Source organism: Bufo gargarizans, chromosome 1 (assembly GCF_014858855.1).
Source record: "Bufo gargarizans isolate SCDJY-AF-19 chromosome 1, ASM1485885v1, whole genome shotgun sequence".
NCBI lineage: Eukaryota > Metazoa > Chordata > Amphibia > Anura > Bufonidae > Bufo > Bufo gargarizans.
The window spans coordinates 539,232,418-539,259,279 of NC_058080.1; the positions used below are offsets into that span (position 1 = coordinate 539,232,418).

Consider the following 26,862-nt stretch of genomic DNA (forward strand, 5'->3'; position numbering starts at 1 on the left):
GCCACCCCGCTGTGAACATGCTTCATCCTTATCCTCCTCCACCTCCTCCTCGTCCTCCAGTAGTGGGCCCTGGCTGGCCACATTTGTACCTGGCCTCTGCTGTTGCAAAAAAACTCCCTCTGAATCACTTCTAAAAGACTAGCCTGAAAGTGCTAAAAATGACCCCTCTTCCTCCTCCTCCTCCTGGGCCACCTCCTCTTCCATCATCGCCCTAAGTGTTTTCTCAAGGAGACATAGAAGTGGTATTGTAACGCTGATAACGGCGTCATCGCCACTGGCCATGTTGGTGGAGTACTCGAAACAGCGCAACAGGGCACACAGGTCTCGCATGGAGGCCCAGTCATTGGTGGTGAAGTGGTGCTGTTCCGCAGTGCGACTGACCCGTGCGTGCTGCAGCTGAAACTCCACTATGGCCTGCTGCTGCTTGCCCAGTCTGTCCAGCATGTGCACGGTGGAGTTCCACCTGGTGGGCACGTCGCATATGAGGCGGTGATCGGGAAGGCCGAAGTTACGCTGTAGCGAGGACTGGCGAGCAGCGGCAGGATGTGAACGCCGGAAGCGCGAACAGACGGCCCGCACTTTATGCAGCAGCTCTGACATGTCGGGGTAGTTGTGAATGAACTTCTGCACCACCAAATTCAGCACATGCGCCTGGCAAGGGATGTGCGTCAAACCGGCTAGTCCCAGAGCTGCAACGAGATTCCTCCCATTATCGCACACCACCAGGCCGGGTTTGAGGCTCACCGGCAGCAACCACTCGTCGGTCTGTTGTTCTATACCCCGCCACAACTCCTGTGCGGTGTGGGGCCTGTCCCCCAAACATATGAGTTTCATAATGGCCTGCTGACGTTTACCCCGGGCTGTGCTGAAGTTGGTGGTGAAGGTGTGTGGCTGACTGGATGAGCAGGTGGAAGAAGAGGAGGAGGAACCCGAGTAGGAGGAGGAGGCAACAGGAGGCAAAGAATGTTGCCCTGCGATCCTTGGCGGCGGAAGGACGTGCGGCAAACAGCTCTCCCTCATGCGGCCCAGCAGCCACTACATTTACCCAGTGTGCAGTTAGGGAGATATAGCGTCCCTGGCCGTGCTTACTGGTCCACGTATCTGTGGTTGGGCGGACCTTGCCACAGATGGCGTTGCGCAGTGCACACTTGATTTTATCGGACACTTGGTTGTGCAGGGAAGGCACGGCTCTCTTGGAGAAGTAGTGGCGGCTGGGAACAACATACTGTGGGACAGCAAGCGACATGAGCTGTTTAAAGCTGTCTGTGTCCACCAGCCTAAATTACAGCATTTCATAGGCCAGTAGTTTAGAAATGCTGGCATTCAGGGCCAGGGATCGAGGGTGGCTAGGTGGGAATTTACACTTTCTCTCAAATGTTTGTGAGATGGAGAGCTGAACGCTGGCGTGTGACATGGTTGAGATGCTTGGTGACGGAGGTGGTGGTGTTGGTGGTACATCCCCTGTTTGCTGGGTGGCAGGTGCCAACGTTCCTCCAGAGGCGGAGGAAGAGGCCGAGGCGGCAGCAGCAGAAGAGGTAGCAGGGGGAGCCTGAGTGACTTCCTTGTTTTTAAGGTGTTTACTCCACTGCAGTTCATGCTTGGCATGCAGGTGCCTGGTCATGCAGGTTGTGCTAAGGTTCAGAACGTTAATGCCTCGCTTCAGGCTCTGATGGCACAGCGTGCAAACCACTCGGGTCTTGTCGTCAGCACATTGTTTGAAGAAGTGCCATGCCAGGGAACTCCTTGAAGCTGCCTTTGGGGTGCTCGGTCCCAGATGGCGGCGGTCAGTAGCAGGCGGAGTCTCTTGGCGGCGGGTGTTCTGCTTTTGCCCACTTCTCCCTCTTTTGCTACGCTGTTGGCTCGGTCTCACCACTGCCTCTTCCTCCGAACTGTGAAAGTCAGTGGCATGACTTCATTCCATGTGGGATCTAGGACCTCATCGTCCCCTGCATCGTCTTCCACCGAGTCTTCGTCCCTGACCTCCTGTTCAGTCTGCAGACTGCAGAAAGAAGCATCAGTTGGCACCTGTGTTTCGTCATAATCAGAGACGTGCTGAGGTGGTATTCCCATGTCCTCATCATCAGCATTCTATGTCTTCCACTGCTGGGGAAGGGCTAGGTGGATGCCCTTGGGAAACCCTGCCAGCAGAGTCTTCAAACAGCATAAGAGACTGCTGCATAACTTGAGGCTCAGACAGTTTCCCTGATATGCATGGGGGTGATGTGACAGACTGATGGGCTTGGTTTTCAGGCGCCATCTGTGCGCTTTCTGCAGAAGACTGGGTGGGAGATAATGTGAATGTGCTGGATCCACTGTCGGCCACCCGATTGACTAATGCCTGTACCTGCTCAGGCCTTACCATCCTTAGAACGGCATTGGGCCCCACCAAATATCGCTGTAAATTCTGGCGGCTACTGGGACCTGAGGTAGTTGGTACACTAGGACGTGTGGCTGTGGCAGAACGGCCACGTCCTCTCCCAGCACCAGAGGGTCCACTAACACCACCACGACCATGTCCGCGTCCGCGTCCCTTACTAGATGTTTTCCTCATTGTTACCGTTCACCACGATAAGAAAAAAATGATTTGGCCCAATGTATTGAATTCAAATTCAGGCCTTTTTTTACAGACACCTAACACTATCTGGCTATCTATTTAGGTACCATATTACACTAATACAGGGACAGCAGTAACGACAGATTTAGCTGAATATAAATTGTAGGCCTAGTATTTAGGCGCTGGATGACAGGTATACGTTTACGGACAGAATTAGACTTGGAAATGCACGGTAGCGTGTGAAGTTATTGAGGATGACCCTATCCGCACCTTCAATCTAATATACCCTTTTATGGATAGATTTAAAGTAGGTCTGATACAGCAGAAACCACTGATTTAGGGAATTGCTAAGTTGGGAATTGTATTTCAACCCAGAACAAAAACTGTGCTTTGACGGACACTGAATAATTTGACCAGTTACAGAAATAACCACAGATTTAGCTGACTATAAATTTGAGGCCTATTATTTAGGCGCTGGGTGACAGGTATAGGTTTACGGACAGAATTAGACTTGGAAATGCACGGTAGCGTGTGAAGTTATTGAGGATGACACTATCCGCACCTTCAATCTAATATACCCTTTTATGGATAGATTTAAAGTAGGCCTGATACAGCAGAAACCACTGATTTAGGGAATTGCTAAGTTGGGAATTGTATTTCAACCCAGAACAAAAATATAGCCTTTGCCAGACAGCAGACAGTATTACAATTGGCTGGCCACAGCTGAAACACCAGATTTAGGGTACTACTATTTTGTCAATTGTATTTCACCCCTCAATAAAATAGCAAGCACAGCCAAGCCCCTGATGTAGGATATAGCAAAAAAATAACCACACTATTGATGGTTAAATGGATTTGGTGGCAGCTTGTGCTGGCGCACCACAAGACACAATATGGCCGCCGATCACCCCAGAAAAAAGTGACTGAAAAAACGCTCTGGGCAGCCTAAAAAAAGTGAGCAATTAAATAGCAGCAGTTCAATGATCCACAGCTGTAGATCGATCACTGAATTAAGTGTTTTTGAGGAGTTAATCCCTGCCTAATCTCGCCCTAACAGTCGCAGCTGCATCCTCTCCCTACACTGATCAGAGCAGAGTGACGTGCGGCGCTACGTGACTCCAGCTTAAATAGAGGCTGGGTCACATGCTGCACTGGCCAATCACAGCTATGCCAATAGTAGGCATGGCTGTGACGGCCTCTTGGGGCAAGTAGTATGACGCTGCAGCCTTTCAAAAAGCGCCAAGAAAGCGACGAACACCGAACCCGGACTTTTACGAAAATGTTCGGGTCCGTGTCACGGACACCCCAAAATTCGGTACGAACCCGAACTATACAGTTCGGGTTCGCTCATCCCTAGTCAGGACTAAATGGAGAAGCTGATGAGAAGATCTACATCAGAGAAGACGTCACCTGGGAGGCACAGGATGTGAGAGGTACGTGCTGCTGTATAGCAAGCTCTGTAAAATATATTTAATGCTAGAGTGTGCGGGAGGGGGGGTCGACTTAGAGAATTGGGCCATATGCATTGGGGCTTGGACCCCCTATCTTTTAAAACCCTAGAAATGCCCCTGGACATAAATCAATGAGATTCATTCCTGATTTCAGTGTGTGAAAGGTTTCCACAAGTTTGTATTCCCAGATTCCTTATCTATAATCCTTATCTATAATTGCTACAACAATTCACAGCTACAACAGTTTGTTTCCTCCTCCACTCACATATGGATCTGCTTTACATCACTTGTCTCATCTACTTTATTATTCCTATGTACTTTGGTGTATAAATATGTGAATCTTCAGAGGAACAGCTGGCAATCACTGATCACAGACCACCTTCTTGACTTCAAAGCCCAGCATGATAAGGAATGTAATTGAATGAAATAGAAGTTATGCTGAATATTTCCCCACAAAACTATATAGCAATCTGCTCCGCTCCTCCTGCTCTATAACAGGCTGCCTGCAGCTCAGAAACCTTGTTTGACGTGACAGGTTCCCTTTTAAGTGGGAACTGTTTCATGGTTTGTTGGTCCTATGGTGGCTTTGCAAGTGAATTGAACAATTGTGGCTAGATTCTGCAAGATGATTTCTAGGCTCCCTTAAACAGAAACTGGCAGGGGACCAAGCAGAGGCAGGGAAGCAGTAAAGGGAGTATAAGCATCTTTTTACAAGGGTGGATTTTCTGCCTGGTAAGTGTTTTCTCGCTTCTTCTGGTGACATGTTTACACTGGTCAATGATCTGTTCGTTTTCGTTCATAAGACTGTATAATTCCTTTTATCATTTCATTGCATTGTAAGCTGTTTGTTAAAAAAAAAAAAAAAAAAAAAAAAAAAACGTAATGACAATGCAAAGCCTCAAACATCCGAATTATTATATAAAAGAAAGGCCTTAAAGAGTGTCCCATTGTAGTGTACGGGAGAGTAATACCCCGTCACTACGGAAGGGTCACTTGGGTATTGTCGTTCCCCCTGTATTTATGGGGAGGTTGGTATAAAACATCTTGTAATGTCATGCTATGTATTTTCCTGTTACTGTGAAACGTGCATATGCAGGCCGGCTAGGGTGTCATTCCAGCTCTGAGTCACTAGAGGGAGCTAGGGAACCCTAGGTTATATAAGGCCCAGTCAGGAAGTAGTAGCAGGAGACAGACAGTGGGAGCAGAGGTCAGAAATGATCCTGTGTCTGAGTGAAGGCCAGGCTATGGGCCTGTGAGAGCATAGCAGGCCTAAAGCCTGCCGACTAGGAGAGGGTAGTAAAGGCCCTGTAACCGGGTTCCGGATCCAAGGAAAAGGTTCCCCTCCTGAGTCATCATCCGTTTAGCTGAAGCAGCATAAGCAAGCCACCAGCCAAGACACAGATTACCACAGAGGCCGATCAGATAAAGCAAGAGGTACTCAAGATAACAGAGGAGGTACTAGATAAGGACAGCTTCAAGGGTACGCCAGATAAAGGGCATTAGACCTTGGAAGGAAAGTCACATGTGTCAGGACCAGTCAGGAATAGTGTGTAAGCCGCCTGTACTGCATCTCCTGCAATCAACACTCTGTATTATACATTGCTAAGACCGGCCATTCTGTAATTCCCAAGAACCACCTGTATCTTTATGGAAAACCAACCGTCTTTCCTGGAACTGTGCTCTACCTGTGTCCATGTATTATCCTGACTGATATTCAGTAAAAGTTCCAGTTTTTGTTGGCTATCCTGTGCTTGCTTCATTCTTTTACCATACCCTACACGGCGTGTCACCGTTTAATTGACACTGGCGTCACGAACTTTTAATACCTGCCTGTTCCAGTATTTGCCCCAATTGAAGACGACAGTGGATCCCAGGTTAGTGGTCAATCTGCACTACAAAGCCCAGCATACACTACTGACCCCCTGGGACACTGCATCGCTCTTTTTGGCGTCACGAACAGGATCCGCATACTTCTGAAGTGCAGAGAAGTGTGAACTGTGTGCTTTAACTATTCCACCACCGTATTACAAAGACTGTAACCTTTATTTCTAAAATCTGTGGATTACAATTGTGCCTGGGAGGAATCAGAGACGCTGTACTGTGTTGCGCTACCCCAGAGAGAAAATCGCATTTGTGGACTGTGTTTTACTGGACTTTTCATCATCCTGCTTGCTGTCAGTGAATTGCAGCATCAGGACATCTAAAATGGCCGCCGACGCCATGAGGCTTTTTACTGCGCCATCAGGATGTGCAGAGGCGCGAATATTTGGCGCCGAAACCTTCCAAGAAGAAGGAGGAGACGATTGCCCTGGAGCGCCACCCACCTTGAGGAGTGACGACGCGGCTGACTACTTTGAAGAGTTACGCCTGGGAGGCGGGGCTCAGATGGAGATAGACTGGCCCAGTGCGTGGGAGGAGTCAGTGTCGACGCGGCAACCAGGAAGAGGGGAGATGGCGTGTGCTGCAGAGAGAGAAGTCGAGACCACGTGCGAGTGGGGCGCCACTCCACCGGATTTCCCTGAGTTGGGGCCGTGGGACCCTCTAGCCTGGACGGCCACCCCCTGGGCCCAGGCCATGGACTTAAGTATCACCCGACCCGAGTCCCCACCGATCCGTCGCCGGCACGCAGAATGGCCGGCTATTATGGAAGAGTTGAGAGCCGCGGTGGCGAAAAAGAACACCAGCCGGAAAAAGCGGTTTGAAGAAATGGCTAAGTCCATACAAGGAGACTCCTTTCCGGGTAAGCCCCAGCTAGAAAGGCGCCGCGGGATCGTGGTGTCCTTTGATAAAGAGAAAGGCTACGGGTTTATCCAGGAGTTGGGGACTGGCCGGGACTTCTATGTAAACCGGCGATCGGTGAAGCGGCACTACCTCCCGGAGCATCTCCATAATTTGACTGTGGGAGAGATCGTGGAGTACACCCCCGCCGAAAGTCTACGGGGCCCCTACGCTACCGCAGTCACTCGCCCGAAGGCGCCGGCTGAGACCTGGGACTCTGAGAAAGAGAGGACAGATCCGGTTGAGACGGAGGGAGTGCAAGTGGAACCGGCCCGAACCACCCATCTGCATAGCCAGGCGTACCTCAGTCCCAACGTTTTCTGGGAGCCCATCGTGCTGCAGGGGCTGGAGGAGCGATATCCCCCTCCGGATGCGGTGAGACGTGAGGAAGAGAAGGAGCGGCAGGACAGCTGCCGGCGGGCAGAGGAATGTGTTGAGGCCCGGCGTCAAGCAGCAGCTGCCATCGTTACCCCAGCGGTCACAGCCCCTGAACCTCCGGTAGCCCCGCTCACCTGCACGAAAGTTGAACTAGAGGCCCTACGCAAGAGGGTGTATTGGGTGGCGGACCTCGGCTGCGCAGGAGGCGTGCGGTGGTTCCCGTTTCCGAGGACGGAGGCCGAAATGGAGGCCGTGAAAGACAAGCCTCCCCCTCTAAAGATTGTCAGGGGTGACGGTTTCCAAATGTGGCCGGCCTTGCCAGAACAATTGCTGCAGGTTCCCTACGTCGACTCATCATCCGAGGAGGAATATGACACTCGCCTGTGAGTAATCCTTGCCCCATGTCCATCTCCTTAATGGCCGTTTTGTCCCTCCAGTTGGCAGAGCTGGTGAAGCTCGCTGCCAGTTACACACGGCCGGTGGCATCCTAGCTGAGTAATGTGCCACTGTATACCACTGCTTCCAGCTGCCCTTATTATGTTTGGGACATCCGGTCTGCTGCTATTATCCCAGTTGTGCCTTAAAGTGTTGCACCATTTTACCCCTTTTTACCCCCATTTCAGGTTGAAAAGACATTTTTATGTCAGCACTATTTTAAAGGGTAAGCAGGACTTGCCAGGATAACATGGCCCTGGTATTGTCAGAGTCCTGTATTGTCATTTTATATATGTGCTGCTGACAGTATTTAATAACCGTTTTTTTTTTATTCAAGTATATGTGCCCAGAGATGGACTTCCTATGTGCAAGCCTCTGAGAGGTTAATTTTATTATGGACTAATTTATTGTCATGGACTATCCTGGTTTTTAACATTCGCTGTGCCAGGTCAGAGCCCCCGTTCCACTCACTATCCTGTGAAAAAGAGGACGACGCCCCTTGTCACCAGACTTCACCTTTGCCAATTGGGTCTGATATGAGTGTAATTGACATGTATGGATGTATGCATGTGTCTTTCTCTATTTCAGGTAATGATTCCAGTTGGGCGGGCCCTGATGGAGTACGAGGTCGTACTCAGCTTAAAGCAGCGGGGTATGTAGTGTACGGGAGAGTAATACCCCGTCACTACGGAAGGGTCACTTGGGTATTGTCGTTCCCCCTGTATTTATGGGGAGGTTGGTATAAAACATCTTGTAATGTCATGCTATGTATTTTCCTGTTACTGTGAAACGTGCATATGCAGGCCGGCTAGGGTGTCATTCCAGCTCTGAGTCACTAGAGGGAGCTAGGGAACCCTAGGTTATATAAGGCCCAGTCAGGAAGTAGTAGCAGGAGACAGACAGTGGGAGCAGAGGTCAGAAATGATCCTGTGTCTGAGTGAAGGCCAGGCTATGGGCCTGTGAGAGCATAGCAGGCCTGAAGCCTGCCGACTAGGAGAGGGTAGTAAAGGCCCTGTAACCGGGTTCCGGATCCAAGGAAAAGGTTCCCCTCCTGAGTCATCATCCGTTTAGCTGAAGCAGCATAAGCAAGCCACCAGCCAAGACACAGATTACCACAGAGGCCGATCAGATAAAGCAAGAGGTACTCAAGATAACAGAGGAGGTACTAGATAAGGACAGCTTCAAGGGTACGCCAGATAAAGGGCATTAGACCTTGGAAGGAAAGTCACATGTGTCAGGACCAGTCAGGAATAGTGTGTAAGCCGCCTGTACTGCATCTCCTGCAATCAACACTCTGTATTATACATTGCTAAGACCGGCCATTCTGTAATTCCCAAGAACCACCTGTATCTTTATGGAAAACCAACCGTCTTTCCTGGAACTGTGCTCTACCTGTGTCCATGTATTATCCTGACTGATATTCAGTAAAAGTTCCAGTTTTTGTTGGCTATCCTGTGCTTGCTTCATTCTTTTACCATACCCTACACGGCGTGTCACCGTTTAATTGACACTGGCGTCACAAACTTTTAATACCTGCCTGTTCCAGTATTTGCCCCAATTGAAGACGACAGTGGATCCCAGGTTAGTGGTCAATCTGCACTACAAAGCCCAGCATACACTACTGACCCCCTGGGACACTGCACCATTACAAGCACGATTCCACTATCCACGGGTCTGATGAAGGGGGTCCAATTGCTGGGCCACCGTCAATCACAAGAATGGGGGCCCTGTGTTCCCCAATTTGCATGAATCGGCGGCTCTGCATGCGCACAGCTGCTCCGTACAACTCCATCGGACTGCTGGAGATAGGCAGGTGCGTGCTACAAATTTGAATAAAGTGGTAACGTGCATACGTGACTGTCACTCCATGTGGGAACACGTGGCATTAGGAATCAGTGTTTGTAACGGAGCAGCCCCTTTAACTAGTCCCAAAGTAGAGCACATGCATGTGTGTTTTTTGTTCTTGATGTTTTACTTAAAGTTATATTTATCTGTTTTGCTGTCATTCCACTCTTTTCATACCTTCTCAATGTTGGCCGATGTCACACTGGCTGTAAGTTTAGATCTGTGTCCGTTTGCAAATTTCAAGGCCTCTACAATGTGATGGTAGGTTTCTATCTGGTCAGGCACATTCTGCATGGATCGCTTATCAAAATTATATCCTAAAACCAGATGTCCATGTTTAGGTTTCAGTTGAGACATCTACATTTTAATTCATGTAGTCTGACATATTGCCAGTTTCTACTCCATCACAAATGAAAGACGTCCCCTGCTTCACAGTTAAGCTGGTTATTGTATAAAGCAATCTTTACACACACCTGCTTCTTTTACTATAAATCATCTAATAGTCAATTGTTTTGAATTACAAATGAATGAACCTTAAGGCCCCTTTCACACGGGCGAGTATTCCGCACGGGTGTGATGCGTGAGGTGAACGCATTGCACTCGCACTGAATCCTGACCCATTTATTTCAATTCACTTCTATGGGGCTGTGCACACGAGCGGTGATTTTCACGCATCACTTGTGCGTTGCGTGAAAATCGCAGCATGTTCTATATTGTGAGTTTTTCACGTAACGCAGGCCCCACAGAAGTGAATGGGGCTGCGTGAAAATCGCAAGCATCCGCAAGCAAGTGCGGATAAAGTACGATTTTCACGCACGGTTGCTAGGAGACGATCGGGATGGAGAACTGATCATTATATTATGTTCCCTTATAACATGGTTATAAGGGAAAATAATAGCATTCTGAATACAGAATGCATAGTACAATAGCACTGGAGGGGTTAAAGAAAATAATAATAATTTAACTCACCTTAATCCACTTGCTCGCACAGCCCGGCATCTCTTCTGTCTCTTTCTTTGCTGATTGCAGTCAAAGGACCTGTGGTGACATCACTCCGGTCATCACATGATCCATCACCATGGTAAAAGATCATGTGACGGACCATGTGATGACCGGAGTGACATCACCACAGGTCCTTTGACTGCAATCAGCAAAGAAAGAGACAGAAGAGATGTGCGAGCAAGTGGATTAAGGTGAGTTAAATTATTATTATTATTTTTTTAACCCCTCCAGTGCTATTGTACTATGCATTCTGTATTCAGAATGCTATTATTTTCCCTTATAACCATGCTATAAGGGAAAATAATACAATCTACAGAACCCTGATCCCAAGCCCGAACTTCTGTGAAGAAGTTCGGGTTTGGGTAACAAACATGCCGTTTTTCTCACGCGCGTGCAAAACACATTACAATGTTTTGCACTCTCGCGCAGAAAAAGCGAGCATGTTCCCGCAACACACCCGCACCTTTTCCTGCAACGCCCGTGTGAAAGAGGCCTAAAGGGATTGTCTACCATTTTTTAAGTGATGGCTTAGGCCATCACTAGCAAATCAAAAGGGGTTCAGCACCCTGCACCCTCTTTGATCAGATGTTTGGTAATAGCTTCAGTGTTAGAAGCAAACAGATGTCCACTTGCGGTGACAAGGTCAGTCCACTACAAAGTAGACAGTCTGACAGAGCTATCTGTTTCCAGTACAGAAACTATTGCCGAGTAGCTGATTGTTAAGGTTGCCAATCAGCAAGGTGGAAAGGTGGACATACTTCCCTCTGACTCTCCATATAATATGTATATGTTTTTGGTCTACTTACAAAGCCACAATTTCAATTGAATAATTTGCATGTCTAAACTAGGTAACTAAAGCAAAAGCAGACAAATTCTTCTCAGTAGTGGCGACAAGCACCATTTTTTGCTTTCTGCCAATGGTGCGAATGGTGACTAACTTTTCAATAAACTTTGCAACTTTACAGGTGAATATAAGACACTTTGTAATATACTTTATCAGAGAAAAATGACCCCCACCCCTGGCAAACTAAAATTGTCTGCAAAGTCTGTCTTGAGATACAAGAGGAATTGCAAGCTCACAAAAGGATACGATTACATGCTGTCCATTGAAGTCTATGAAGGGGGACAAGTGAGCTGCTACAGGGAGAAAAAGGTATTTTCCACTGATAAAATATGTTACAAAGTCTCATCTATGTACCTGGACTATTGATTTATACAAAGTTTGTGGAAAGGTCTTATTACATGGTCTGATGCCGAGCCAATAACCAGCACTGGCCGACTATATGCAAGTTGATTAGTGCACATTTAAAGGCATCAACCAGCTACTTGTTTAGAATACTTAAACATAGAACAGCAATGTGAATACTTGCTACAACTCTGACGGAGGCTTCTTTTTAGAGGCTCTGTGTGATTTCGTTTATTTTTTTCATTTTGACAGAATTGGTTTTTACAAGGTTTTAAAAATAGTGAAGGGTCGGCCTTAATCTTTTGAATTTATGTCTCACTGGTTTTGTCTGACTCGAAGCAAACTGGATATGCAAATATTATCATTAATCCATACATGCTTTTGACCTGTTTTAGTTTTAATTTTAGATTCCAAAAATAAAACTGATGCTAATGTAATCTTACCTTCAAGGATATTAAGAATGAAGCTGAGAAGAGCTCCCCCTGCTGGCGGTGGAGGTGTATACAACATGTAGTTTCCCAGAGACACGTTTAATGGTCTTACGATTTGTGCTTTGTAATTTTTTAAGTCCTCCAATGTGAGAGTGCTATCTAATGGCAAAATCGGGTAAAGAAAATTATGATTATTAGTTATTAAGAACTAAAAAAAATAGAGAATGGAGAAGGTAATAAAAATAGAGAATGGAGAAAGTATGCTGAATTTACTGAGAAATTGAAGCATTGGTTACATGCAGCAAACAGGCTCATCTCAACTGCAGCCACCCACTGGCCTCAGCTGTCACGTAATATACCATTGAGGCCTGTGATTGGCTGCAGTGTTTATGTGCTGCTATCTATGGGACATAAGTCAAGAATATCAGTAGTGCTGGAGAGGAGGAGATATAAACCAGTTAGTATTATTTCTTTTATTTTTAATTTCTTTTGTTTCTTCTTCTGACCTTTTTTTTTATTTTTACTTGTCAACCCCTTTAATGGCTCTAAAAGTAAGTTGTCAGCTTTAGCTCACCTTGACGTCTGAGATCTTCTATCATTTTCTTGGCTATGGAACCACTATAAAAGCTGTCAATGCCTTCATCTGCCACAGTCTGGAGGGTATGTGCCAGCTGGGTGAAGTTTACAGGATTTCCTGCTTTTAATACTTTTCCATCGTTACAAAAAAGCACACTAGCAGATACATACACACATTAACATTTGCCATTAACAAGATAGATAGCTTAATCAATAAACATAAAAAGTTCAGTATAAAACAAATATAACTCATACCAAAGTCATCATCAGTATTCAAATTTGAGAGTATTAGGGTATGTTCACACAATGATTATTTGGCACAGATTTTGGCACATATTCTGCATCAAATCTGCATGACAGCCATAGGAAATCTGTTGTGTGTATGAAAAAGAAGATGAACCGGAAAACCACGTTAAAAACATCTGTGTAAATGTTTTCGATTCTGATGTGGTTTTCTCTTCAAATCCACTTACACCAAAATCTAGGTGAACTCACATTAGTAAATGTGGGCCAATGTGTTATTGTTAAGAAAATGTATGACAGTAAGTAGTAAGCTCATAAGCTCCCTCTAGTGGTAGCTACAGGTAGCCAGAATAAAGGAGTTTTCTAGTTTAAAAGGCTTGTCATACCCTTTACAAGTGATGGTCTATCCTCGAACCCTATCTGATCAGTGGGGTCCAACAACTTGCACCCCCTCTGATCAGCTGTTCTGCAGTAACTCCCACACCAGAACTATACAGTGCAAACACTGAGGCCACTTTATTGGCATGCAGGTAGATGGACCTAATGTACACAATGAAGAGGCCACAGCAACAGCTGTTTAGTGGGGATGCCTGAAGTTAGATCCCTACTGATTGATTGCCTATCCTCGGCATAGGCTATCAATATGCTGAATCCAGAAAGCCCTTTAAATCCATATCTATATACCATAAAATTGCCACAAGTCTCCACCATTTTTCTCCTATTTGCTGTATTCATGGTAAAAAAAAATATAAAAATAAAAAAACTGTGATACGACAGCACTGTGCAAATGCACCCTTAGGCCCCTTTCACACGGGCGAGTATTCCGTGCGGATGCGATGCGTGAGGTAAACGCATTGCACCCGTACTGAATCCTGACCCATTCACTTCTATGGGGCTGTGCACACGAGCAGTGATTTTCACGCATCACTTGTGCGTTACGTCAAAATCGCAGCATGTTCCTCTTAGTGCGTTTTTCATGTAACGCAGGCCCCATTGAAATTAATGGGGTTGCGTGAAAATCGCAAGCATCTGCAAGCAAGTGCGGATGCGGTGCGATTTTCACGCACGGTTGCTAGGAGACGATCGGGATGGAGACCCGATCATTATTATTTTCCCTTATAACATGGTTATCACATGGTCCGTCACATGATCTTTTACCATGGTGATGAATCATGTGATGGCCCATGTGATGACTGGAGTGACGTCACCACAGGTCCTGTTCCTGCACACAGCAAAAAAGAAGACATAAGAGAAGCCGGGCTGCGCGAGCAAGTGGATTAAGGTGAGTTTAATTTTTTTGTAATATTTTTTTAACCCCTCCAGCGCTATTGTACTATGCATTCTGTATTCAGAATGCTATTATTTTCCCTTATAACCATGTTATAAGGGAAAATAATACAATCTACAGAACACAGATCCCAAGCCCGAACTTCTGTGTCGGGTTTGGGTACCAAACATGCTGATTTTTCTCATGCGCGTGCAAAACGCATTACAATGTTTTGCACTCACGCGGAAAAATCGTGCATGTTTCCGCAACGCACCCGCACCTTTTCCCGCAACGCCCGTCTGAAAGAGGCCTTAGTAACTGGGTTTGACTCTGAGTTCCTAGCTTGGGAAACTGGCACACCAAGGAGGGATTTTGTGGAGATCAATAATGAGCATGTTAGAAGAGGAGAACCTTGGTCTCTGCAAGGTTAGCTGTTATACAAATGTCTGCAGCAAGTTGGAGGATAATCTATTTTAAAAGGGCATAGCCAATATTTTGTTAGTCTCCACTACTTATTGGAGAAATGTGAAATGAGAAGTTAGAAAAAAATGATAATTACCTCAGTACTATTTTCTAGATGTTAGTAGTAGTCATTGTTTAATGCCTAATTGTGCCAATCACACATACAGAAGCATCTTTAGAATCATCCCCAAAAATCTATATGGTGATATTTTAGTTTTTCATGTCCTAACTCCTATCCACAAGGAAATGTTTTCCACGTGTCTGGTACTTACCGCAATGAGCTGTCATTTATTTGTTTTGCTGCTACGTTTAGGTATTTGACAAGAACATTTGAGACGTTAACGCCATTTGTCACCAATCTGATTGTAGGCTGAAAGAGGGCTTTCCAAGGCAACCGTCCATACTTCTTGTGAGCAGCCTCATATCCCCTTAGCTCTCCAGGCACTCCGATCCACTGTGCTGCTGCAAAAGACACCCTTATTTTTGAGGACATTGTTTTCATTATTTTTAAACCTTTGCTGAACACTCATGAGTAGGGATGAGCGAACTTCTGTTTTCAAGTTCGGGAACTTACAGGGTTCGGGATATCTAAGAATTCCGTTATGCTCCGTGGTAGCGGAATCCATAACAGAATTCTTAGATATCCCGAACCTTGTACACCGAACTTGAAAATAGAAGTTCACTTAAGACTACTCATGAGACACAGTTGGGCACATTTACTATAGTGACCAGGCCGAAAAATGCTGTTTTTAGACTGTCTAATTTTTAGTCGCATTTACTACTGAAAATCTGTGTGTTTTTTAGGCATTTGCTCCTTGTTCACCTATTTAGATTTTTTGGACTACTTCAAAAGTTTTCTAACTTTTGCAGCTATTTATTTAGGTGCGCCTTTTTTTGCACCTGATGTAGCCGAAAAACAGTCTAATTTCTACTCCACTCCAGGGCTGGCATACTTTTCTTCGTCTGTTTTTAGTGGTGGGTTGCTCCTCATTTTGCCTAAAAAGTCGCACTTTTGTGTAGACGTACACCTATTTTCATAATACTTGCGCAACATTTTCATGTGCATACTAATTAGACCAGTCTTAGTGAATATGAACATGTTGTACTGAAAAAGAACCACTAGAGGTCAGACTAATGCCAATTCTTCTAGTCTAATTTATAAAGTTCTGAGGGACTTTTTATAAATAAAGTCCAAAATTTAATCAAAAAAGGGACCCGCTCACCACTGTCCCCTCAAGGTAGGTGTTCTAGTCCAAGGATTGAGACACCCCTCAAAGAAAAGTCAATTGATAGAATATATTGGACTGGCACTCATATATGGAATAGGAACACGGTTTAATAGTTAAAAATAGGAATATTATCACCTGTCACACATATACTTTCAATAAAATACAATGTACATACAATTGAAATACAATGGATCATACATTAAAAACCTAAAAATCAAAATTATCCAATAATGCAGGAACCGGTGGCACTTAATGTCTCTGGACCTATAGGGTCCTGACTATAAAATGAATGGACAATAGTGCCGTCGGTTTCGGCAACCCCGAATAGTGTTCCCTTTAAACAATTTCTATGTATCGCTCCAACAATCGCTAATTGGGGTCCCGTATATTAAAAATGTCCCGGATCCACAGATTCCTCGAATATCCCAATATTCAGTGTTTTGGATATGCCGATATTTTCAATAAGGCAATATATCCCTGTCCGCAATACCTTATCACTGTTGCAAACAGTCAGCGCTTTGAATAAATCAATGTCTCCTCTAAAACAACTTTCCCATAGGACTGTATTTAGACAATGTTGCAGAATGGTTGTCTGCTATTTGTAATTGCCTACAAAGTAAAACTTTAATAGAGGAGTAACAGGTGAGTCACTGTATAATGTTGCGCACGAGTATGCTACCATATAGTAGCTCAGTTCATTTCTCATGTAACCACAGCGATAGTTGCTATGATCGGTTTCACTGCTGAAGGTAGGTTAATATCTCTCCTATGTATTTCCCCACAGGTGTGGGCTTACCTCCGCCTGCGCTCTATTTGATGGGGCTAATAAATAATCTTTTATTCCGCTCAATGTGCCGGCGTCCCGGCTGCGGTATTAGCGTCCCTCGTGTTACTTCACCGCTGCTTCTCACGTGATGTTCCTGTGTGAGGTATGCGGCCGCTTACTTCCGAGCGCTGGCGGGATGACGTATCCGATCCTTTCAATAGGTATCAAGGAAGTCCTTCTCTTTATAAAAAAAAAGTGCACTTTTTCTCCAAATAGGGTTTGGGGTATCTAGTCCAGGATTGTTACCAGGATCCTCACCAAACGCGTTTCGGGGAGACGCTGTCCCCTTCCTCAGTGGCATTACCCCGATTCCATTATCTATGCATTTTATAGTTATCATCAGTACCTTTGAAAATCCGTTCTGGATCCCAGTTATATACAAAATCTGGTCTGGATCTCCAAAATTGCATATTCTTCACTTTCATTGCGGTTTCATTTGCGATTGTAATGCGATTTTTTTATTTATTTTTTTACTGCGTTTTTTTATTTTATATATGTAGGACAGCAAAATATCACACATTGTCTAAATCTTTACATCAATACATTTTATAAAAGGATACTATTCAGGTTTCACTTTTGTATTTTATCCTTAATACTAAAATACATGATCTCCACATGATCATGTGAGATCACAATTATATATATGATAATATTCTAAAAATTCTTAAAAATATAAATATGAATGTTGTGCAGGTTTCCACGGGTCCTTCTAATAATTGGTCCCATCCACCACTATGTTTCCATATGGCTTCATTTTTAATTATGACATTGTTTGCACTGGAAAAATAAGTAGAGTGTAAATATAAATCAGGATACATCAGGGGATATCGATTTTAATCTGATCTCCCTTTCTCATATTGTAGAGCTTTTGCCTTTTTTGGAAGCCTCTTATTCAAATGCTTTTTGCAGGCATTCCATGGATCAATATGGTATGGAGTCAGGGGGGGCACGTGTCGGGTAGAGGCAGAGTTGCAGTGCTGACAAACAGCCTGACATGCAACTTCGCATCGACACCCAAACGTGCCACCCTATATGAAACCGAATATTTCTAGTTCGGCATTTAGGCCCCTTGGTAGAAGACTGCCAAATTCGTATATTTTCCTAGATTCGGCTCTTGATAATCTCTCAATCTGATTTCCTCCTCGCCAATGTTTCTCTATCCTCTCCAGCGCCATGAACGAGAGACCCCTGGGGTCTTGGTTATGTACCTCTTTGAAATGTCTGGATAGTGAATGTTTTTCATAGCCTTTGGCTATGTTGTTCAGATGTTCTGCTATCCTGACTTTCAAGGTACATTTAGTTCTTCCTATATACTGCCTCGAACATGGACACTGGATTAGGTAGATAACATTGGTGGAATTACAAGTGAGAACATTTTTTATAATCATAGAGTGAGAGTTTTGAATTGATATAGCCGTTGTTGTTTTTCTAGGAAATTAGGTTTTTCTACAACCCAAACATTTACTGCATCTAAAAAAGCCTTTTAGTTGAAGCCAGTTAGATGCCGAGCCTCCCTTATGTTGCTTTTTTACCGATGGGGCTATTTGGATCCCCAAATTTGGGGCCCTCGAATAGGTAACTTTGGGGATTGGGGGCAAAAGCATCCCTATTATCTTATCATTATGTAGGTGATTCCAATGAGATTTAATGATAGATTCTATCTGTTTTGCCTGAGTGTTGTATGGGAGAATAATTCTAAATTCTGGATTATCTCCTTGTTTAGTTTTCGGTATCTGTTCAAAAAACTCCTTCCTATCTAGATTCCTTACTTTAGTTAGGGCTTCATTGACAATTGATTCAGGATAATTTTTTTTTCCCTAAATTGACTAATCATTGAGTTGGCCTCCTCCTCAAATTTATCATCTTCGGTACAGTTTCGCTTCAATCTGCGAAACTGTCCGAAGGGTACATTTATCAGCCACCTAGGTAGGTAGGTGGCAGCTTGAGAAGGGAATATACCCATTTCTAGCTGTGGGTTTTTGGAATGTATTGCAAACGTATTTATTATTTTTCCGTGTAATTTGGATATCTAGGAATTCCACCTTCTCTTCTCCAATACTGGAGGTGAACTTCAAATTGTTTGTATTGTCATTAATCTTGACAATAAATTTATCCAAGTTTGTTTGTGATCCATTCCAAATAAAAATGATATCATCAATATAACGCCGCCATAGGACCAGGTCTACCCCCAGTTCCGGGTCGATGTTGTTAGATTCCAATTGCGCCAAAAATAAATTGGCGTCCCCCCCCCCCCCCCCCCCCCCCTGACTCCATACCATATTGATCCATGGAATGCCTGCAAAAAGCATTTGAATAAGAGGCTTCCAAAAAAGGCAAAAGCTCTACAATATGAGAAAGGGAGATCAGATTAAAATCGATATCCCCTGATGTAGCCATATGGAAACATAGTGGTGGATGGGACCAATTATTAGAAGGACCCGTGGAAACCTGCACAACATTCATATTTATATTTTTAAGAATTTTTAGAATATTATCATATATATAATTGTGATCTCACATGATCATGTGGAGATCATGTATTTTAGTATTAAGGATAAAATGCAAAAGTGAAACCTGAATAGTATCCTTTTATAAAATGTATTGATGTAAAGATTTAGACAATGTGTGATATTTTGCTGTCCTACATATATAAAATAAAAAAAACGCAGTAAAAAAAAAAATCGCATTACAATCGCAAATGAAACCGCAATGAAAGTGAAGAATATGCAATTTTGGAGATCCAGACCAGATTTTGTATATAACTGGGATCCAGAACGGATTTTCAAAGGTACTGATGATAACTATAAAATGCATAGATAATGGAATCGGGGTAATGCCACTGAGGAAGGGGACAGCGTCTCCCCGAAACGCGTTTGGTGAGGATCCTGGTAACAATCCTGGACTAGATACCCCGAACCCTATTTGGAGAAAAAGTGCACTTTTTTATAAAGAGAAGGACTTCCTTGATACCTATTGAAAGGATCGGATACGTCATCCCGCCAGCGCTCGGAAGTAAGCGGCCGCATACCTCACACAGGAACATCACGTGAGAAGCAGCGGTGAAGTAACACGAGGGACGCTAATACCGCAGCCAGGACGCCGGCACATTGAGCGGAATAAAAGATTATTTATTAGCCCCATCAAATAGAGCGCAGGCGGAGGTAAGCCCACACCTGTGGGGAAATACATAGGAGAGATATTAACCTACCTTCAGCAGTGAAACCGATCATAGCAACTATCGCTGTGGTTACATGAGAAATGAACTGAGCTACTATATGGTAGCATACTCGTGCGCAACATTATACAGTGACTCACCTGTTACTCCTCTATTAAAGTTTTACTTTGTAGGCAATTACAAATAGCAGACAACCATTCTGCAACATTGTCTAAATACAGTCCTATGGGAAAGTTGTTTTAGAGGAGACATTGATTTATTCAAAGCGCTGACTGTTTGCAACAGTGATAAGGTATTGCGGACAGGGATATATTGCCTTATTGAAAATATCGGCATATCCAAAACACTGAATATTGGGATATTCGAGGAATCTGTGGATCCGGGACATTTTTAATATACGGGACCCCAATTAGCGATTGTTGGAGCGATACATAGAAATTGTTTAAAGGGAACACTATTCGGGGTTGCCGAAACCGACGGCACTATTGTCCATTCATTTTACAGTCAGGACCCTATAGGTCCAGAGACATTAAGTGCCACCGGTTCCTGCATTATTGGATAATTTTGATTTTTAGGTTTTTAATGTATTTCATTTCATACATTGTATTTCAATTGTATGTACATTGTATTTTATTGAAAGTATATGTGTGACAGGTGATAATATTCCTATTTTTAACTATTAAACCGTGTTCCTATTCCATATGAGTGCCAGTCCAATATATTCTATCAATTGACTTTTCTTTGAGGGGTGTCTCAATCCTTGGACTAGAACACCTACCTTGAGGGGACAGTGGTGAGCGGGTCCCTTTTTTGATTAAATTTTGGACTATACTATTCACCTGTTTTGGGATCTAGCTCCCGTTGCCCCCATCATGGATATATGGAATTACATGGAAAATAAACAGCTTAAGGCTGAGAATTATAATTTTTAATATTTTGAAGGAGGAGATGATATTAGAATAGAAGAAAGATCTCTGGCAGAGACATTCAGAAACTTGGAAGACCTATTCCATAAAAAACTTTTATTTGGGAAATACGTTCTCTTCAGCTGTATTTAAATCATAGCTGTAAACCCTTTGGGATTTTATTATCAAAGATTCCCGCACAGGACTTAATAGGAGACGATTTCAATAAAGAATGGGAGGAACTATTATACATACAATCAAGAGCCCTAATTGAACTCATTATTTAAAAAACCGTGGCAAGATGTCCGGTTTTAGGCCGGACAGTATTGCTCTGTCTGAGCGTGAGCTGCAGCAACATATTGACTAACTGAGGCTTCTCTGACCCCCCAGTCAGTCCCTAGAGCCGGCGGACATGGCTCTCTTTGGCTGACTGAGGGGGGGGGGGGGGGGGGGGGAGAAGCACCCCTGGCCCCACTGCAGATCACCTCACCATTCTCCCTGTCTATTTTTTTCCTCCCTTCCCTGGCAACTGGGAATGTGGATTTCTGACGTGTGGACTTGGGGGGGATATTGACTTAGTGGTCTCGGGTGGCGTGTCCACAATGTCCGGCTTTTGAGGGTGAAGCAAATGGCCACCCCAATTCAGACTGTAAAAGCAATGAAGCAGCGTACACAACATAGTATGCTGACACATACAACCTGTAGATTATAATTGTAAAATAATATTTTAAAGTGCACCTACCTGGTTCAAAAAATTTTTTAGTCGCACACTGTTGTAATAAATTTGGAGGAAACTCTCTGGGAACAGTCTCTCTAGCATTGATGACCTCCACTGTTCCTGAAGATAACAGATGAATGTAGACTTTACTCGGTGTGATACATCAATGTGCAATGAACTGCATCATAGGCAATAGCTTACAATAAACTGCTTAGATAGTAAAATACAAATCTTTATAATTGTTCATGTGCAAGGGCAATTGGCATACAATACTAATGAAAGTGAGTGCAATTATTTTCATAAGAAAGTGGTTCCCTCAAAAGAACAATTGCCTCTGATGGTGAATCTAGCCCAGGGGTGCACAACCTGAAGCCCTCTATCATTCTGTGCGGCCCCCAACCATCTGGTGACAGACATGTATGCCTATGTTTTGTGGATGCGAACATGTATCTTTCATGTATTCTCCCATTAGATGGGAATCCTGGAGGTGTAACCAGACATTTAGGGTATATAGTATATACACTCACCTTAAGAATTATTAGGAACACCATACTAATACGGTGTTGGACCCCCTTTTGCCTTCAGAACTGCCTTAATTCTATGTGGCATTGATTCAACAAGGTGCTGATAGCATTCTTTAGAAATGTTGGCCCATATTGATAGGATAGGATCTTGTAGTTGATGGAGATTTTGAGGGATGCACATCTAGATGCTCTATTGGGTTGAGATCTGGTGACTGTGGGGGCCATTTTAGTACAGTGAACTCATTGTCATGTTCAAGAAACCAATTTGAAATGATTTGATCTTTGTGACATGGTGCATTATCCTGCTGGAAGTAGCCATCAGAGGATTGGTACATGGTGGTCATGAAGGGATGGACATGGTCAGAAACAATGCTCAGGTAGCCCGTGGCATTTAAAGATGGCCAATTGGCACTAAGGGGCCTAAAGTGTGCCCAGAAAACATCCCCCACACCATTACACCACCACCACCAGCCTGCACAGTGGTAACAAGGCATGATGGATACATGTTCTCATTCTGTTTACGCCAAATTCGGACTCTACCATTTGAATGCCTCAACAGAAATCGAGACTCATCAGACCAGGCAACAACAGTCCAATTTTGGTGAGCTCTTGCCAATTGTAGCCTCTTTTTCCTATTTGCAGTGGAGAGGAGTGGTACCCGGTGGGGTCTTCTGCTGTTGTAGCCCATCCGCCTCAAGGTTGTGCATGTTGTGGCTTCACAAATGCTTTGCTGCATACCTCAGTTGTAACGAGTGGTTTTTTCAGTCAACGTTGCTCTTCTATCAGCTTGAATCAGTCAGCCCATTCTCCTCTGACCTCTAGCATCAACAAGGCATTTTCGCCCATAGGACTGCCGCATACTGGATGTTTTTCCCTTTTCACACCATTCTTTGTAAACCCTAGAAATGGTTGTGCGTGAAAATCCCAGTAACTGAGCAGATTGTGAAATACTCAGACCGGCCCGTCTGGCACCAACAACCATGCCATGCTCAAAATTGCTTAAATCACCTTACTTTCCCATTCTGACATTCAGTTTGGAGTTCAGGAGATTGTCTTGACCAGGACCACAACCCTACATGCATTGAAGCAACTGCCATGTGATTGGTTGACTAGATATTCGCATTAATGAGAAATAGAACAGGTGTTCCTAATAATTCTTTAGGTGAGTGTATATAATATGCCATAAATACAGTATTTCAGTTGGTAATACCCCTTTAACTTTTATTTTCGGCCCTTGGGATTCCTTCAGTCTGACAGTTTTTAGTCTGGTTTCTGAAACCCCAGGAAATCGTATGTTCTCATTAGAGGAAGTTGTGGCCAGACATACATCTTGTGAAAATGTAATATTACACGCCATTCCAATGAATGGAAAAATGCACCGATTGACTAATTCCGCCATAGCTAAAGCTACTGAATGTCTGACCCCTATCTATGACATCCATGTGCCTAGTAGAGCATATGACTGAAGTTATCCTTATGGAACATGCATTTTAATAAAGTCAATTCCTTCTGTTTGTACCCTGTCGACTTACACAATAAGTCGGAATCTTATTGCTGGAAATAAACAGATCATCATAGTACACTAGGCAAACCATGAGAAATGAACAGATCATCATAGTACACTAGGCAAACCATGAGAAATGAACAGATCATCATAGTACACTAGGCAAACCATGAGAAATGAACAGATCATCATAGTACACTAGGCAAACCATGAGAAATGAACAGATCATCATAGTACACTAGGCAAACCATGAGAAATGAACAGATCATCATAGTACACTAGGCAAACCATCAGAAATGAACAGATCATCATAGTACACTAGGCAAACCATCAGAAATGAACAGAGAAAACATGGCACCAGAGGCATGTCAGCAAGAAAAAGTTGTGTCTTTAAAATCTGATGGCTGAACATCTGGAAATCTACCATAAGGCATATTGCAATATTAATGCACCGAAAAGAAAAAAAAATGTAAAAGGGTATTCTCATAATACTATTATTGTTTATTTAAAGTGACATTAACCCTTAGGCCCCTTTCACACGGGCGAGTTTTCCGCGCGGGTGGGTGCAATGCGTTAGGTGAACGCATTGCACCCACATTAAATCCGGACCCATTCACTTCAATGGGGCTGTGCAGATGAGCGGTGATTTTCATGCAACGCAGGCCCCATAGAAATGAATGGGGTTGCGTGAAAATTGCAAGCATCCGCAGGCAAGTGCGGATGTGGTGCGATTTTTACGCACGGTTGCTAGTAGATGATAGGGATGAGAAACCCCAGACCCCATTAAAGTAAATTCACGGTATTATTTTCCCTTATAACATGGTTATAAGGGAAAATAATAGCATTCTTAATACAGATATGTAGCTTAAGAAAGACCTGTGTGTCGAAACGTTGCTGTATTTTTCAGTGGGAATAAACACTAAGATTTGATTCAAGATTGAGAGTGCCGTGACTTCCCTGAAGTTTTCTCTACATGCGCTGTGGCCACCCGGCGCTCCTTCTTGTAACTCACAGGTCTGTGCAACGCATTGACCTAATTTGTGCCACATCTGTGTGTGTGTTCAATCCGCAACCGTTATATTCACTACTCCCCAATAGCAAAAACACGGATGAACGGCACTCCTAAGTAATAATGTTGCGGGTGCTCGTCTCCAGGGGAGGTGGTAAAAAGCCCCCCCAAAAATAACTGATAGATAGCCAAAAAATAAAAAAATGGAGACAGCACATCCAAAAGGTGGAACTTTTATTCCAGATGCAACGTTTCAGCTTAGTGATAGCCTTTGTCAAGCTTGACAAAGGCTATCACTAAGCCGAAATGTTGCATCTGTAATAAAAGTTCCACCTTTTTGATGTGCTGTCTCCATTTTTTTATTTTTTGGATATATATTCAGTACTCCAGCAGAGAATTATTTATATTTTGGGCAAATTTAACTAGTTTTGGGCACATCTGTGTGTGCATTTCGGCCGCAACTGTATTTACAGTATTCCAGCAGAGAATTATTTGTATTTGGGACACATTTAACTACTTTTGGGCACATCTGTGTGTGCGTTCAATCCACAAACGTTATATACAGTATTCCAGCAGATAATAAATTTTATTTGGGAAACGTTATATTCAGTACTCCAGCAGAGAATTATTTATATTTTGGGCAAATTTAACTACTTTTTGGCACATCTGTGTGTGCGTTTAGGTCGCAACCATATATACAGTATTCCAGCAGAGAATTATTTGTATTTGGGACAAATTTAACTAGTTTGGGGCACATCTGTCTGTGCGTTCAATCCACAAACGTTATATACAGTATTACAGCAGAGAATTATTTGCATTTGGGACACATTTAACTACTTTTGGGCACATCTGTGTGTGCGTTCAATCAACAAACGTTATATACAGTATTCCAGCAGAGAATACATTTTATTTGGGACAAACTTAAGTAGTTTTAGGCACATCTGTGTGTGTGTTTAGGCCGCAACCGTATATACAGTATTACAGCAGAGAATTATTTGTATTTGGGACAAATTTAACTAGTTTGGGGCACATCTGTGTGTGTGCGTTCAATCCACAAACGTTATATACAGTATTCCAGCAGAGAATTATTTTCCTGGGGGCAAATTTAAATAAGTTGTCCAACATCTATTGAATAAACCTTTTAATATGATGAAGGCGAGCACTAAGGGACGGGGAAGTGGGAGTGTTGCTGACGGTTCAGGCAGAGGCCATGGCCCTGGGTGCAATTAAACTGTACCAGCTGCCGGTGAAACTGGAAAAATCCACCATACCCAGTTTCATTTGACAGTTAACTGGGCGTCGCAGGACAACACTGTCCAAGTTGGCCCTGCGCGACCGGGTGGTCGGTTGGATGGCAGAAGATAATTCTTCCACCCTCTCTTCCACCAAGACCAGTCTCATTAGCAAAGAGTCTGGTCCACGGAATCCTCACCCTGATCCTACTTCCTCCCACCATGTAGAGTCAGGAGTCGGACAAACCGTTGATACCACAATCGGACATTCAGATTTGGCCCTCTAGCCAAGCATGCTCGAAGAGGCACAGATCTTGTGCCCTGATTCACAACCTCTTGACCTATCACAGGGTCAAGAAGATGAGGGTGGTGAACGTCAATTATTTGTTCACGAGGTGGATGAGGATAAGACACAGTTGTCAATCACTGAGGTTGTGGTTAGGTCAAGTCAGGAGGACGGGGATGAGAAAGTGGAAGAGGAGGTGGTGGACGATGAGGTCACTGACCCACCTTGGGAAGGTAAAAATCTGAGCAAGGAAAGCAGCACAAATGAGGAGGGATCTGCAGCACCACAACAAGCTTTAAGAGGCAGCGGTGTGGCAAAAGGGAGAAGTCGTCCCACACCAAACAGACCCGCAACCGTTACACAGAGCATCCACATGTGTAAATCTCCCTTTCCAAGGGGTAGGTGTTCCGCAGTATGGGGCTTTTTTGCGGAAAATGCAGCCGACAAAAGAGTGGTAGTTTGCAACCTGTGCTGTACCAAAAAGAACCGGGGCGCGAACACCAGCAACCTCACCACCACCGACATGATCCGCCACATGGCATCCAAGCACCCTAATAAGTGGTTTGAACGCCTGGGTCCACAATCTGGGTCTGCGGGCCACCCCACTGCCTTCTCTTCCCCTGTGTTATGCACTGCTGGCCAATCCTCTGTCGAAGGTGCAGGGCCGAATGCCCCTTGCCCTGCACCTGGGCCTTCGCATGCACCATCAGCAACTACATCCAATTCCCTGTCCCAGCGCTGTGTCCAATTGTCCTTACCCCAGGCATTTGAATGCAAGCGGAAATACCCAGCCACCCACCCACTGTTCATAGCACTAAATGCGCAACTTTCAAAATTACTGGCCCT

At 44.1% G+C, this 26,862-nt stretch overlaps 1 protein-coding gene across 1 annotated transcript in view; it reads right to left on the bottom strand.

Annotated features, from left to right (window-relative positions):
• The window catches only part of GGT5 (gamma-glutamyltransferase 5), a 110,281-nt gene that overhangs the window by 17,204 nt on the left and 66,215 nt on the right, over positions 1-26,862 (bottom strand). Inside the window, exons 3-7 of the mRNA XM_044289586.1 lie at positions 21,486-21,581; positions 14,881-15,070; positions 12,635-12,792; positions 12,073-12,219; positions 9,619-9,758 (exon numbers count right to left, since the gene is read on the bottom strand). Coding sequence (XP_044145521.1) covers positions 9,619-9,758; positions 12,073-12,219; positions 12,635-12,792; positions 14,881-15,070; positions 21,486-21,581 — 731 coding nt within the window. The remainder of the gene's footprint in view (positions 1-9,618; positions 9,759-12,072; positions 12,220-12,634; positions 12,793-14,880; positions 15,071-21,485; positions 21,582-26,862) is intronic.